Below are 14,099 nucleotides of genomic sequence, written 5' to 3'. Positions count from 1 at the left end.
TGCTACATCCCAAAGAACTTAATATAAATTAGTTTATATAGCACTCAGAGTGTTTCATTCTGTAAGGATTAAAGGAAATAGGATTCATTTTTCCCCCATTAAGTTGCTGGGTAAATAAGCTTCCTAATATAAGAATATAAGTGTTGCTTTCTAAAATTTGTTGTAAACAGGTATAAAAAACTCACTGTGTATATATCTTTATTGAACAGTGTTAGCTTAGAATTAAACAGTATTGGGAGGTGAGGAATTTTAGGGTCAGATTTGAAGAGATCATGACCTCCTCTAGAACGCATAGTATAATTCTTCTGAGGTTTTGAATAGGTTCAAGGAACTAGGCAAGTTCCTTTTCCCAATCCAAACTCCCAATGTGTGCTGAATTCCCACCTATGGGGAAAGTTACATACTGATCCAGGGAGGATGATCAGAGGCTTAGAATGTGAGCAAGCCTCCATTTGATGTCCTGGGATCTGCTCCAAACCACCCACCTCAACTGCTTACTTGCTCCCTGATATCTCACCACCAAAGGTCCATTTTTTTTTTTTAAGGAAAACAAGGTTTTCTTTAGGAAGGGGCAATTATTCAACTTTATCATTTGTGCACACTTAAGAATGAATTAATGTACACCCTGTGATTGTGAGGTAAGGGCTACAAAGCATACTTTGCCAATTTCAAAGTTCTACAGGGGGCTAATCCTGATGTTTGTGTACTACAGACCTGGAAGTAACAGGGTGAAAAGGATTTAACTTCAGTGTTTGCCCTCTTCAGGCTCAACTTGGAGAGAACTTTTGCATTCACTTTTTCATTCATCATTCATTCAGTAATGAAATGGATTTACAATAGGACATTCTGTTCAGGGATCATGTCTCAAATCAAATTGCTAAGTATTATTTTGGAGCCTTCCCTCCTCCCACACCTGATCCTTGAGTTCCTTTCTCTGTATTGGCTTCCCAATGCCCTCTTATTCTGCTGTGGAGGTCAGTTCCAATACACCATTTATGCTAAGTTGTAAGTGGACAACGGACTAATGAAAAATCACTGCCATAGTTTTTGCAGTTAAATACTGAACACTCTCTTTATTCAGAAGAATACATTTTTAATAGAATTACATGCACCAGTAAATCAGTACTATGTGGAATTACAGGGCTTTGGAATCTGCATTCAGGAAACATCTCACCCTATATCTACAGTTGAAAGTAGAGCTCACAACTCACAGAATCCCAGTGACACAGCTCAGGTGATTAGTGGCCAAGGAATAGAAGATGGGGCTGACTCCCAGGGTAATCAGTCAGATTTGCAGGTTTCTGAGGATAAAAGAGAGAGGAGGGGAAAGCTCTGGTAAAGGAGGAGATTATTATATTGGGACTGGCAGGTCCACTGAGGTTCCCTAAGAGATTGATGATGAAGAGTTGGAGTTGGTGCCCAGTTCTTCTTCTTGGTTATACTCTTCAAGGGCTATAGTCTGGTCCCTTCTATCTGTCTCTGAGTCTCTGTGAAAAGAAAAAGACATGACTAAGTGAATATCCAGAACTATCAACCCGAAAACAGGTTACATTGTGGGGCTAAGATGCTAGAGGCACATCAGAGCATTATTTTTCCAGCAGTCCTGGGTTCACAAAAGGAGGCTCACATGAGGTATTTACCTGGTTTGGAGTCGAGGCCATTTCCTCCACTCTATGGCTAGCACCACCCCCAAAGCTACAATCACCACTACAATCAGGGAACTTCGCACAATGTTCCCCACAGTGCACTCCTGAGCAGCAAGCCCTGTGATGATAAAAGAGGAGAAACCAAAGCCATAGATGTTAATGCATGTATGTCATAGTTGATCTCACATTGCCTACTCATCTGGCCTCCTCCAAGTTTTTTTTTTTTTTTTTTAGAACCATGTGTTGAGACTGTGGAGGGGTGATCAGAGGCAATGTTTATGCTAAGGCAGAAGCAGCCCTCCTTTTGGGGAGGGTAAAAGAGACCTTGAAAAAATCTGGCTCACTATCTTTGAGCAAATCTGAGCTCCCACCTCCTCACCATCCTTAGAGAAAAATCACCATACCTGTGTCTGACTCCAAACCCATCCTCTCCATATTTGGGTTGTCTCCATGGGGACTGTCTCTGGGATACCAGGTGTGTTGTGCCAGGACCTGAAGGGATTATCCACTCACCTGCTGCACCCACCAGCTCCAGGGGGTCACTTGACTCTGACCAGATACCAGGGTGGTCCTGGAGGCGGTAGTTGCAGCTGTAGTTTCCAATGCCTTTTCCTTCTGCGTTGTTGATGACAAAGTCTCCATTCTCTGAGAACTGTCGAGACACTTTGTCTCCGTCACGTTTCAGAACAAATTCAACACCTGGCATGGGTCCTCGGCACTGAAGGGTGATGTCCTTCCCTAGCTTGAACACAGTGCTGGGCCAGGCTGACAGGGAGGGTTTAGGGGGCCTATCTGCAACCAACCAGAACACTAAGTTAGAAGAAGTGGCCCTGAACCAAGCCCTTTACTCTTTTAGGGTAAACTACTAAAAACACTATAAAATCTAGACTCTTACTGAAATCTTCAGGACCTTACCAGTCACCCAGATGTGCAGGGAGTCACTGTGATTTGAAGCTGCAAGGGGAGCAGAGTCTAAATAATAGACACAGCTATAGATCCCAGAATCTTCACCTCTCACCGCTGGCATCCAGAAGTCAGCCCTGTAGCCACTTGGTTGCTGTTTCTCTACGGGTTCTGGAGAACCGTCCTTCAACAGGACAAATGTTGAGTCTGGTAGTTCTCCTTGACATTGAAGAGTCATGTTTTTTCCAGGGGCCACCACGGGACTAGGCTGGGCTGATAGGCTGGGTTTGGGGAGCAAACCTAGAAAAAATTAACTCTTGGTCAGAGAGAAGAAGTCACTTGCCAGTGCATCACCTTTGGAGACTGTTCAGTAAAGAAGAAAGATTATTAAACTTTTTGAAAACCAGTCTCTTCCCTCCTTTCTATACCCCATGACCACTCCAGAGCATCTTCTTTTTACCTGTGACTATGAGTTCCAGGGTGTTGCTAGCCTGTATCTTGATAGGGCTGGCCCAGTCAGGGTGGTAGCAGCAAGTATAACGTCCCATGTTAGCACCAGATATATTGGTGATGGGAAATGCCCCATCATAACTGGTGGATCCCCAGGGCTGCATTGAAGTGGCTTCTTTTTCTTTGTGGAGAATGTACCCTACTCCATGAACTGGCCCTTGGCACCAGAGAGTAACATTCTTCCCCATGGGAACCACAGAACTGGGCTCAGCAAACAACCATGGCTTGGGGAATGTGTCTAGGAAGAGACCAAAGATGTAAAGTGATGAGTGTGAAAACTTAGCATTTGGTGAATTAACCATTCATCTTTCTCCTTCTTGCCACAATAGTTCCCCTCTATGGCCTAGCCTAGCCTTCCAAGAGGAATTACTCTCTCTAATCCCTAGAGCAATTGTCTCTGTCCCAGTTCCATGTTTTGTCTGTCCTTACCAGTCACCCAGATCATAATGGGCTTGCTGAGATGTGATCCCCTGTTTGACATGGTTGTCTCATAGTAGACACAGCTGTAGTTCCCAGAGTCCTCTGCTCCAGTAGTGTGCAGGAAGAAGTCAGCTGAGTTCCCTGAGGTACTCTGGAACTGTAAAGGAACCTGGGTTCCCTCATGCAAGAGGGCGAACCTCATGCCCTCGAGAGCCCCTTGGCAGTGCAGGATCACATTCTTCCCAGGAAGAACCACAGGACCTGGCTCTGCCAGGAGAATAGGTTTGGGGTAGAATTCTGAAATTAAAGATACCACAACATGAGAGAAGCCTGCCCCTCATATTTTGTAAATTGGTGTTTGTTGGTTTGTTGTTGTTTTTTTTTTGGGGGGGGGTATTGTAAGAAACAATATGTTTATTGTAGAAAATTAGAAAGTACAGCAAAAAACCTAATGAAAATAGTATAATTCTACCACACAACAATAACCATTCTTTATACATGTTTATATATTTCTTTCCATTAATTTTTCTATACATGCCCATGTCATTGTAGCTATAATTATTTGTATAATTGGGATCCTACTGTGTGCATGGTTATGTAGGTTAATATTTTTCACTTAACTTTACACTGTAAATATTTTCTGATGATGTTACACAGCCTTTGAAAACCCTTATTTCTATTGGCTGCATAATATGCAGCTGACATTTCAAGGTCTTCACCCTTTCTTGAGGGCCATCCATCCCACAAATCTCTGACCACCCAACTAAAGAAAAAGTGGATATTGAGCCTAAAGGGAAAGGCCAAACAACAAAATAATTGTAGAAATAGAGCAACATGAAATTGGCTCTAGGGATTTGACAACCCATCTACCTCACTTCTTTTCCCAGAAATTAACTTGTCTCCTCCCTCTCCTTTGTCTCTTATTCCTGTATTGATAATCATATCAGTAGCTGCCTTACATATACTGTTTACCATCTGCCAGTCACTGTCCTAAGCACTTTCTTGGTGACTTTTAGAAGGAACATGTATTCCTCTCCTGCTGACAGGCCTTCCACTCACTGTCCCAGGGTCAATAAACCCCTCCACCTTTATTTCCCCACTCCTGACCTGTCACCACGAGCTCCACAGAGTTGCTGGGTTCAGACCAGGTAGCAAAATCATAATATCGGCAGCTGTAATTCCCTCCATCACTGATGCCCACCGAAATGATTACAAACTGAGCTGCACTGGCCCCTGAGCTTGTCCAGGACTTGTCACTGGATGCTATTTCACTTCCATCTTTGTAAAGAATAAAGCTCATGTGCTGCTGGGGAGTAGAGCAATTGAAAGTCACTCGGGCACCAGGAGTGACCACTGGGCGGTCCCATGTGTTGAAGAAGGGCTTCGGGTACATGTCTAGAAGATTAAAGGAAAAAAAAAACACACAACAACAAAAAAAAAACAACTTAAAGGGGGGGTGGGGGGCAAATAGTTCATATATTGTTTCTAGGAAGGTGCTTTGTATTTTATAATATTGCATTCATAATTAGATGGATTTAAAAATGTAGGCAAATTCACTGCAGATGAACATCTCACAGGGACCTCTCACTCCTACCCCTCACTTCCTGTGGCAGAATCCTCTCTGTCATCAGGGCAGACAATGGAGGATAGCTAAAAGAGTGAATTGTCTTTGGGCCTCTGCTGGTTCCCTGAGTCTCAGTTTGTTCACTTGGACAAGAAGGGGAAATAGTATCTGCTCTACAAGGTATCATTCCCCTTTCTTGTCCAAATATCCTTTGAATGTTTGCTCTATAGCTGAATAAAATAATTGATATGAAAATAATTAGAAAAATTAAATCACCCTCCACAAACCCCAGCTATTAATAACAATTACTGCTATTAATATCGTGCAGCCAGAGGCCCTGGCACTCCCAGCGACACGCCTGCCTGGCTCTAAGATTGGACACAGGCTCCTAGGACCAGCAACAAAGTTTGCTGTAGGGAGAAGAGTGTCTGACCCAGAGTTTTGCCTTCCCCCTCCTCCCTCACATACCCTTTTCAGCTTTACCTTTTATAATAAGTTCCAGGGGCTCACTGGGCTCAGACCACTTGAAGGGGTGCATTTCAGTGTGAGTGCTGCAGCTATAATTGCCTTCGTCTTTATCCTCCATTCTTGGGATTGTAAAGAAGGCTTCTCTTCCAACTGCACCGAGTTGTTGGACAGGTTCCTGCAATCCCTCTTTATACAGAGCAAACCCCATGCCTGCCAGCCATCCTTTGCACCGGATTTGCAGTTCCTGGCCTCGGATTGGAGGGGGCGCAGAAATGACAGGTTTGGGGAGCATGTCTAGAAAACAAAACGGGGTGAAAAAGAAGCCCAAAGTTTGAAGGTGCCCAGATGGGACACTTGGAGTCATTTTGTCGATATTTGGTATTTGGTTCTTCTTGTCAGTCTCCTCTCATTCTCTTACCCACTCCCTGCCTTATTTCAGTGTCCCTTCTCTCCTACATGCAGCACAAGCCCCTTGGCTCTTAGTTTTTGTGCATTCGCCCATACTCAGCAACAGTATTGGAGTCCCAGGGGCTCTGGGGATTACTCCGGAAGGGCCCTTGGACATTTCTTACCTGTCCCTACCAGCTCAAGTGCCTCACTGGGCTCCGACACAGCCATCTCCTCCCATGAATGGCAGTGGTAACTCCCGGCGTGACTCTGGGTCAGGGCGCCAAGGGGGAAAGCAGCCCGGACCTGCTTTGATGCTGGGCGAGTTGCAATCCACCCGGTTCCGTCTTTCAGCAGCACAAACTCCTTTGTTGAGCCAGAAGGGCTTCTGCACCACAGGGTTAAGTTCTTCCACGGGGCCAGAGGGAAGTTGGTCTCTGCCCATAGCTCAGGCTTAGGGGTTGGCATAATTATTTCTAGAAACAGCAGAGTTAATGAAGCCATCTTCCTCTTCTCCCCCTTTCCTTACTCTTGAACCCCCTACCCAGATCACACTGCCCACCTCTCCTTTCAACTCAAATCCAAACTTTTTCCTTCCTTCGGAAGGTTCAGGGAAATGGAGAACCTAATGTCTTAGATGAGACTCAGAAAAGTGAAGAAGCTTGGGGGAAATTTTGCACAAAAACAGAGTTAGAGGCTGAATTTTGCCAGCAACTTTAGCAAGTGCTCCTTCCTGGCTGTCCTTCCCTTCCAATCAGTCACTCCCTGTCCACTGACACTGACACTATGTAGTTATTTCGGATCTCTAGGGAAGAATGTCCCAGTCTGTAGCAGAAAAAACTCACCAGTCTCTTCTGTTAATACCCCATTGCTCAGTCCTGCAAAAGAAATTGCTGCCAGGACTCTGCCCCCTCTCCCACGGGATTTTACCCCAGCCTTCTGCCCAGACCCTTACCCCACCCCCTTGTACTCACCACAGCAGAGAAGTACCGTGATTATGAACAGCATGATGACCCCTTGAGCTGTTCCCAGCAACCAGGCTTCTCTAGTGAGACCAGAAAAGAGATGAGAGGAGTTGCTGGGATTAGTAGGAGGGCGGAGAGAAGGGGGCGGCAATTTATGTCATTGGCTTACTCACCACCCAATAGGAATTGACTATGAGCAGGATAATGGGAAATAATCTTTTCTGACACCAATGGCTTTTCTTTTTGAGGGCATCGCCACCTACAAACCTCTTACTATTTCATGACCCACGTACCCCCCGCCCTCCTCCTCCTCAGCCTATATCAGATGTCAGCTCCCCATGGCCCCTGGTTAGGCTGTTGCTGAAACTGAGATGTCAGATGTAAAAATGCTTTTGTAACTCTAGCTCTCAGAACCTCTGGAGTTCAGTGTGATCGGCAGCTCTGGGTGGTGGGTGTGGGGGTGGAGGGAGAAATCTTGGGTGTTTCACCTTTATCATGTTTAAGTTTGGAAGAAGGTTTTATTATGGCAATATTGATCCTCAGACTGACCTGCCTCACCTGCCTTTGTTATGGAAGAGTTGACTAGGCAGCCGCAGTGAATTACCAGAGGATTGTCAGTGCTGAGTTAAGCTTGTCATAGAGTGGGATCTCTCTACCCCACCCTCCCCCAGATTATGACTAGAAATATGCAGCAGCTTTGGGTTATTGGTCCTATAAAATTAGATATTAAGCCAAAATCCGTTTGAAATATTTTACTTAGAAAACACTAACCCTCCTTCCTGGTCAGGAAAACCTGCTTTTCAAACTGCTTTTTTTCTGATGTCTGCCTTCTAAACTCATTCTTTGTTATAGTGGTCCTGGACTGAAGTAGGGCACTTTAAGCTACATTCTTTCAAATCCCAGGTTTGGAGGTTACCCTAATGTATGTGGGACTCAGGATAGATTATAAGGAGAACTAGAATTTGTCCTCCACTGAAACTTTGAAAACTCAAGGGATGGTAATTTTTGCAGAAGGCTTAGGTGGTGGCTCCCTTCTTGCTATTGCAGCACTCTGTCCCTCAGATCCCATTGGAAAACACAGACAAACACAATCATAGTTATAATCCATTGTGTATTGAATACTCCCAGACACACAAAGTTTTATGCTCATGGTGGTGGTGGGGATACAGCCAGGAGCAGAGGATGGGGAGATGTAGGCAAGACATTCAGGAGCTGAGGCTCCCACCAAGCCAGGAGCTGTCATTTGTCTTCTCATTTTTAAACAGAATGGCCTGATCACAGGCCATGGGGATGGAAAGAGAGGGGAATGGCATCAAAGATCAAAGGAAATGTCAGGAGAATCTGTTTAGCTTGTCATTTTCTGTGTCATAAGATGCCATCTGATTCCCTGGCCCAATCAATATCCTCATCAGATGCCCATCCAAGTTAAGATTATATTATCAGAATGCCCTGCACAGGTAGTTTGGGGGGCTTATCTGTAAGCAGTCCAGAGACCAGAGTTAGAGGTGACCTTGAACTCAGTACCCACTCCCCCAAGAAATGTTTTTCAGCTCCCTATTTTCTCTTCTATTAGTTTCTATTTCACTAGATCAGTGGCTTCAAAATTTGACTGTGAAATAAACCAATCAGAGAAAGCCAAGTGTCATATGATTACACTTACATGTGGAATCTGGTGAACAAAATAAACTAGCAAACAAAATAGAAACAGACTCGTAGAGAACAGTCTTACAGCTGTCAGAAGGGAAGAGGGTTGGGAGGCTGGGTGAAAATGGTGAAGGGATTAAACAAAGAAAAAAAACCTCATAGATATAGACAACAGTATGGTGATGATCAGAGGGAAAGGGGGGTGGAGGGAGATTAGAGAGGGTAAGGGAGGGATAATTGGTGATTAAAGGAAGGAGACTTGACTTGGGATGGTGAACAGATGATGTATTATAGAGTTGTATACTGGAAACCTTTATAATTTTATTAACCAATGTCACCCAAATCAATTCAACAACAGCAAAAGAAACAAAAAAAATCCACAAAATGTGACAGTGCATTAGAACCCCTAGGCACTCCTTGGTGCCCACACCTACCTTTAATCAGGACTTCATATCTATAAGTTTCCCTTGGCATAAAAGAAAATAACATTTCCAGGAGTTAAAATGGGGTTCCAGTGGTTCTCAACCTGTGGGTCGCGAACAATGAAAATACATCCTGCATATCAGATATTTACATTACGATTCATAACAGTAGCAAAATTACAGTTATGAAGTATCAACGAAAATAATTTTATGATTGGGGATCACCACAACATGAGGAACTGTATTAAAGGGTTGAGGCATTAGGAAGGTTGAGAACCACTGGTAGGCCATACTAAGACATAGGGCTTGAGTAACAACTCTGGGATAGAAGGTACCTAAAGTTTTTGAAGAAAATTCTACATCAAACTCCTGGAGTGTTTTTCCTTGTTTCATAACTCCAAGAGGATACAGGTCCACTAAGACCTTTTTCAGAGCATTGTAATGATAATAAAAAAAAAAAACAGTTGTTAGCACTTGCCTACAACCATAAACTCCATGGTATTATGTGATGTCATCATGAGAGAGGTCTTCCAGGAGAGGAGACAGTGGTAGCTATAAATGCCAGCATCACTGTTGGTAACATTGTTGAGGAAGAATGACTCGTTATCATCAATGTTGGTGGCATCCCAGAGTTGAAGTGGTGTGTCTTCTCCTTTCTTATAGAGTGTAAACCCTACTCTATCCACTGGTCCATAGGCTCATGTTCTGACTCATTTGGACCACAGAACTGGGCTGAGCAAGTAGCCAGTTCTTGTGGAAAGTGTCTAGGATGAGATCCAAAATATAAAGGGCTAATAATCTGACTTCCTCCTCCCACTACTTGGGGTTTTTCCCCTCTTGTTCCTAAAATCCACCCTTGGCAAATCCCACTTATGTCCCCACTGTTAGCCCTGGCTACATGATTAGGTTCTCCAGGAGGTCCAAAGGGAGTTATATATTCTTAGGCCCTAATATGGGTCCCATGGCATCCTCCTCTCTTACCAGTTACCCAGATTTTCAGGATATGACTGAAGAGTGAACCTCTGTATGACCCATCATAGTAAAAACAGAGGTAATGTCCAGAATCATGGATTTTCAAAGCCCAGAAGGAGAAATATGCCTCAATTTTTATTGGTCTTTTGTGGTAAAAGGACTTCTCCAAGTCTTCAAGCTTTATTAGAGCAAAGGTCATTCCATAGATTGGCCCTTGACACCTGAGATTCAGGTTGTCTCCAGGTGCCATGATGGGCCCAGGTTAAGCTGTCAGAGTTGGTTTGGGATAAAGTTCTAGAAAGGGGAGAGACCCTGAGTTAGAGGTAGGATGATTCTTCCCTATTATTTTCTCTTTTTCTTTCCTACTTTCTTTAAACAGGAAGTGATAGCTGAAATTTACCCTCTGTTTCCTCTCCTTCCTTGAATCTCTCCCTCTTCTAAAAGGTAATCAAGGGTATGTTTACTTATGCCCCTGCCTTCTCACCAGACTCTATAAGCTCCACTGAGCTCTATCTATGTTTAGGGGTGTGTCTCAGTGGAATAACTACATCTGTAATTCCTTATATCTTTAGGTCCCTGAAATGACACATGTAATTTTTCCACCTGTTGAGAAACAAATTTCTGAGAAATGACTTTGATTCTATCTTTGTAGAGCATGAATGCAAGTGCAGTATTTAAGGATGGATTTTGAACACATGTAAGACCCTACTTCCCAACAGCAGATTGGAAGAAGACAATAAGGAAGGATTGTGCAGTAAATCTACAACCCAAATCTCTGTTAATGGGGCCACAGCCTTGTCTCCATGTATTGTTCTTCCAAGGAGATCATACAACAAAATAGAAGGCAAGCCTTTCACATACCACTCCTTCTTATCCATCCGTTTCAGGTAGACCCACCCACCCATTATTGGAAGGATCAGCTCTATCACATGCTCACTGAGCAATTTCTGATGTGTCAGGAATCATGTAGGACTATGGATATGAAAGTAAAGAAGACCCAGTCTCTGTCAGCAAAAATCTCATGGCTTAAGGGGGATACCAGTGAACAGGTAACTGCAGAAGTGTGTGCTAGTGGAATATATTCTGAAAGGGCATTCATACAAAAAATCATACATAGATGCAATTCAAACAGACAGACCTCTGTTTTTGATCCTCAATAAAAAGCTATGCTAACAAAATTAATATCTACCATTTATTGAGAACTTATATGCCAGGCACTGTACATGTGTTATATTTAGGCAAATCCTCACAACAACCCTGTGAGGTAGGCATTATTATTATACCAATTTTTCAGATCAGGAAAGTGAGGCACAGAGAGGCATCATACAGTAGGTTGGCTAGATACTGTTATTCCATGTTTGAATGGGGGAAACCAAAGCACAGAGATGTGAAGTCACTTACTCAAGATCACACAAGGAGGCAGTGTCAAAGGTAGGATTAGAAACCAGGATTACTGCTTCTAAATCCAGGGTACTTTCTGTAGCACCACAGCTTTCCCCAACCCTATTTAGCTTGACGGAGAAACTAAAGCAAATGTGACCAATTCTGTCTAAGAAGCATCCAAGTCATGGCATGGGGGAGTTGGGGATAGGGTGTGCATCTGGAATTTGGACATTTTGGGGAGCCCTCCGATGTGCTTAAAGCTTATTGCTACTATACTGGTTCTGTAGATACATGACTAAAGCAATTTATACAGTCATTTCTAAAAATATACACTTTCTTTGTCACTTTTGCTTATTTTTATCACCAGTACTAGCAATCCATTCTATTTTCCACACTAAAAATTAATAATCACAAAAGAATAAAAATACATTAAATAATTTAAATATCAGTTTATAAGACTGCAGTGCAGTGCCTGGCACAGATTATGTGCTCAATAAATATAGTCTAATGAATGCATGCTATTCAACAAAGATGTGATGAGTTGAAGCTGCTGGACATTTGTCTGGGCCTACTCACTAGCCAAGAAATTGGCTCCCACAGGTCTGCCTGGTAGCATGTGTGATACTAATTTGCATCTCGCTAAAATGTCAAGACTCTAATTAATGGGCCTTATAGGGCCTAGGAACTGGCAGAGGGAAGTAAAATCAGAAACCCTGTCTCATCCAGCCATGATCCTGGGTACAACAATAATCAGACCCCAGCAGCCATAACCACACCCACCTGCTACAATCAGCTTCAGGGGTTTGCTGGGCTCTGACCACAGGGTGGGGAGTATCTGAATAAGAGTGTGGCAGATATAAACAATTTTGCTTTCAGGTGTCACATTGGCAATAGAGAAGATAGCCACTGTCCCGGTTGGTATTTGGTAATCCATGGGCTCAGCATATCCCTCTTTGAACAGCATGAATATCAAATCCTGAAGCCAGCCATGACAAAGTATATTAACATTACATCCAGGAAGAGGAGTGGTCTCAGACTGGATCCAGAAGATGGGCTTGGGCAGCTGGCCTGGAAGGAGAGATCGAACTGGAATTCAGGTAGAACAAGCACAGTGCTTCCCATGGAACAGACTGGCTGGTGCCCAGAGGAGGGGTTTAGGGGTATTTGGATAAAGAAGGTGAAGGAAACAGCTAAAAACATATGTGCATAATTTGGTAAAGGCCAGGGAAGGGGGAGGGGGGGAGGGTGGAAGTGGGCAAAGGGGGTCAGAAAGGGGAACTCCTGCAATAATGTCAACATTTAAAAGTTTTTATAATAAAAATTAAATGAACTTCCCTGTATGATCCTTATTTGCTACTCCTCCTTCCCCCATCTTGAGTTTCCCCTAAGTTGAGAGCTTGCCCTCTAAATCTGTTTGAGTTTGCATTCTTACTCCTCATTGCTTATAGAGAGTAGGCAGTTATTTACTAACTGTGGAATGCTCACATATATGTATGCAGGTAAATCGATGAAAGAATTAAACTCTGCATTGGAAAGGCAAGCTTGAATCCCAGGAGTTGGAGTTTATTATTGATTAGCTATTTCTGTCTTCTTACCTGGTGCCTCCAACTCTAAAACTTTACTGGGCTCTGACCAGGCTGTCTCCTTTCAGTAGCAGCACCTGTAATGGCCTGTATTGTACTTAGTAAGGGCACCTATGGCGAATGAAACTTGGAAGGTCTTGTAGGAAGGGTGGATCCAGGTCATCTGTGTCTTATCCTTCAGCAGCAGGAACTTGCTTGGAATTGGAGAAGGGCTTTTGCACCAAAGTGTGATGTTCTTCCACGGGGCCTGGGGGTATTTGGTCTCTATATACAGCTTCAGTTGAGTTTGTATCACTGTCATTCCCAAAGATCACAAAGATGTGAGTATACAACTCTCCCATAATGTGCCCCCAATGTCCCTTAAAATTAGCCCTGACCTAGATTCTTCTTTTTGTCTTCCCTTGGGAATAGGAGTGTCTGCTCCTGTGGGAAGTGGGATAGGGATCCCAGACTATTTGTTCAAGGAATCCATGTGAATTGGGAAATAAAGTTCAAGCCTGGCTTCTTTTCCATCTGAGATAAAGCTCTTCGCTATCCTGTGGGAAACCAAGTCATGAAGTGAGGGGCTTTTATTCCCAACCAGCTCAATCTGAGAATTTTCTTTGGGATCTCAAGGCAGTTTGGTTCAAGGCCACAGAAACAGGCCTATGTCTTGGAACCTTCAGAAAGGAAGTTACCTGAGGTATCAGGACTCACTTACCTATTGATGTCCTACCCAGACTCAGCCCTGAAAAGAGAGATTATGGTAAAAGAACGCCCCCCCTCAGTGTCCCCACCCACTCACAAACATCAATATTCTCCTCTCCCTCCCCAAGGTGCCCACTCATAGCGGTACTTATGACAGAGTTACTTACCCCTCACCCGCAGCATAGTGGCCTTCTCCCCTGGGCTGTCCAGGGTCATGGGGCCTCTGGTGCTCAATATGTGCTTCAAGGCTTAAAGGGTTTTGCCTCTCAGCAGGTGATGCGATCTAAAAGCAGAAATGTTTTTACTCAAAGACTTGTCCTGCTCCTTGGAGTTTAGTTTGGATCACGAAGCTGCTGTTGCCAACCCTACTCCCTTCTACTCACTCACAGGCATGCAAGGGATTACAGTACAAGGTATTACAAGGTCTTACAAGGTCACTTACTACTTCCTCTCCTTGCCCCTTTCCCCCACTTCCCCCTCCAGTCACCCAAGGTCTTATCTGGTATCTAAGATTCAGACTTGTTGAAATGTCTGTTTTTCCCTGG

The 14,099-nt window shown here is 43.8% G+C and overlaps 1 protein-coding gene and 1 pseudogene across 1 annotated transcript; both read right to left on the bottom strand.

Moving 5' to 3' along the window:
- Nucleotides 1-1,138: 1,138 nt before the first annotated feature.
- LOC132224372 (immunoglobulin superfamily member 1-like) lies at nucleotides 1,139-6,906 on the bottom strand. The gene is made up of 11 exons (XM_059679517.1): nucleotides 6,873-6,906; nucleotides 6,744-6,776; nucleotides 6,084-6,374; nucleotides 5,527-5,805; nucleotides 4,587-4,874; nucleotides 3,489-3,776; nucleotides 3,010-3,297; nucleotides 2,562-2,849; nucleotides 2,160-2,438; nucleotides 1,641-1,764; nucleotides 1,139-1,487 (listed from the first exon to the last, which is right to left on the bottom strand). Exons 1-11 carry the CDS (start codon nucleotides 6,904-6,906, stop codon nucleotides 1,385-1,387), a joined length of 2,295 nt encoding a protein of 764 aa, XP_059535500.1. The 3' UTR covers nucleotides 1,139-1,384.
- Nucleotides 6,907-12,002: 5,096 nt separating this feature from the next.
- On the bottom strand, nucleotides 12,003-13,770 carry LOC132223447 (immunoglobulin superfamily member 1-like; annotated as a pseudogene).
- Nucleotides 13,771-14,099: the final 329 nt, after the last annotated feature.

Source organism: Myotis daubentonii, chromosome X, assembly GCF_963259705.1.
Source record: "Myotis daubentonii chromosome X, mMyoDau2.1, whole genome shotgun sequence".
Lineage (NCBI taxonomy): Eukaryota > Metazoa > Chordata > Mammalia > Chiroptera > Vespertilionidae > Myotis > Myotis daubentonii.
Note: the sequence above shows the minus strand (reverse complement) of the source record. Positions and strands in the feature narration are given on the sequence as shown.

Bases quoted from the DNA above. Each gene is read 5' to 3' on its own strand.
- LOC132224372 (XM_059679517.1), bottom strand. From the start codon at position 6,906: ATGCTGTTCATAATCACGGTACTTCTCTGCTGTG. The intron at 6,375-6,743 runs GTGAGTTTTTTC...TGCTGTTTCTAG, and splicing joins GGTATTAACAGAAGAGACTG to AAATAATTATGCCAACCCCT. The intron at 5,806-6,083 runs GTAAGAAATGTC...TTTGTTTTCTAG, and splicing joins ACTTGAGCTGGTAGGGACAG to ACATGCTCCCCAAACCTGTC.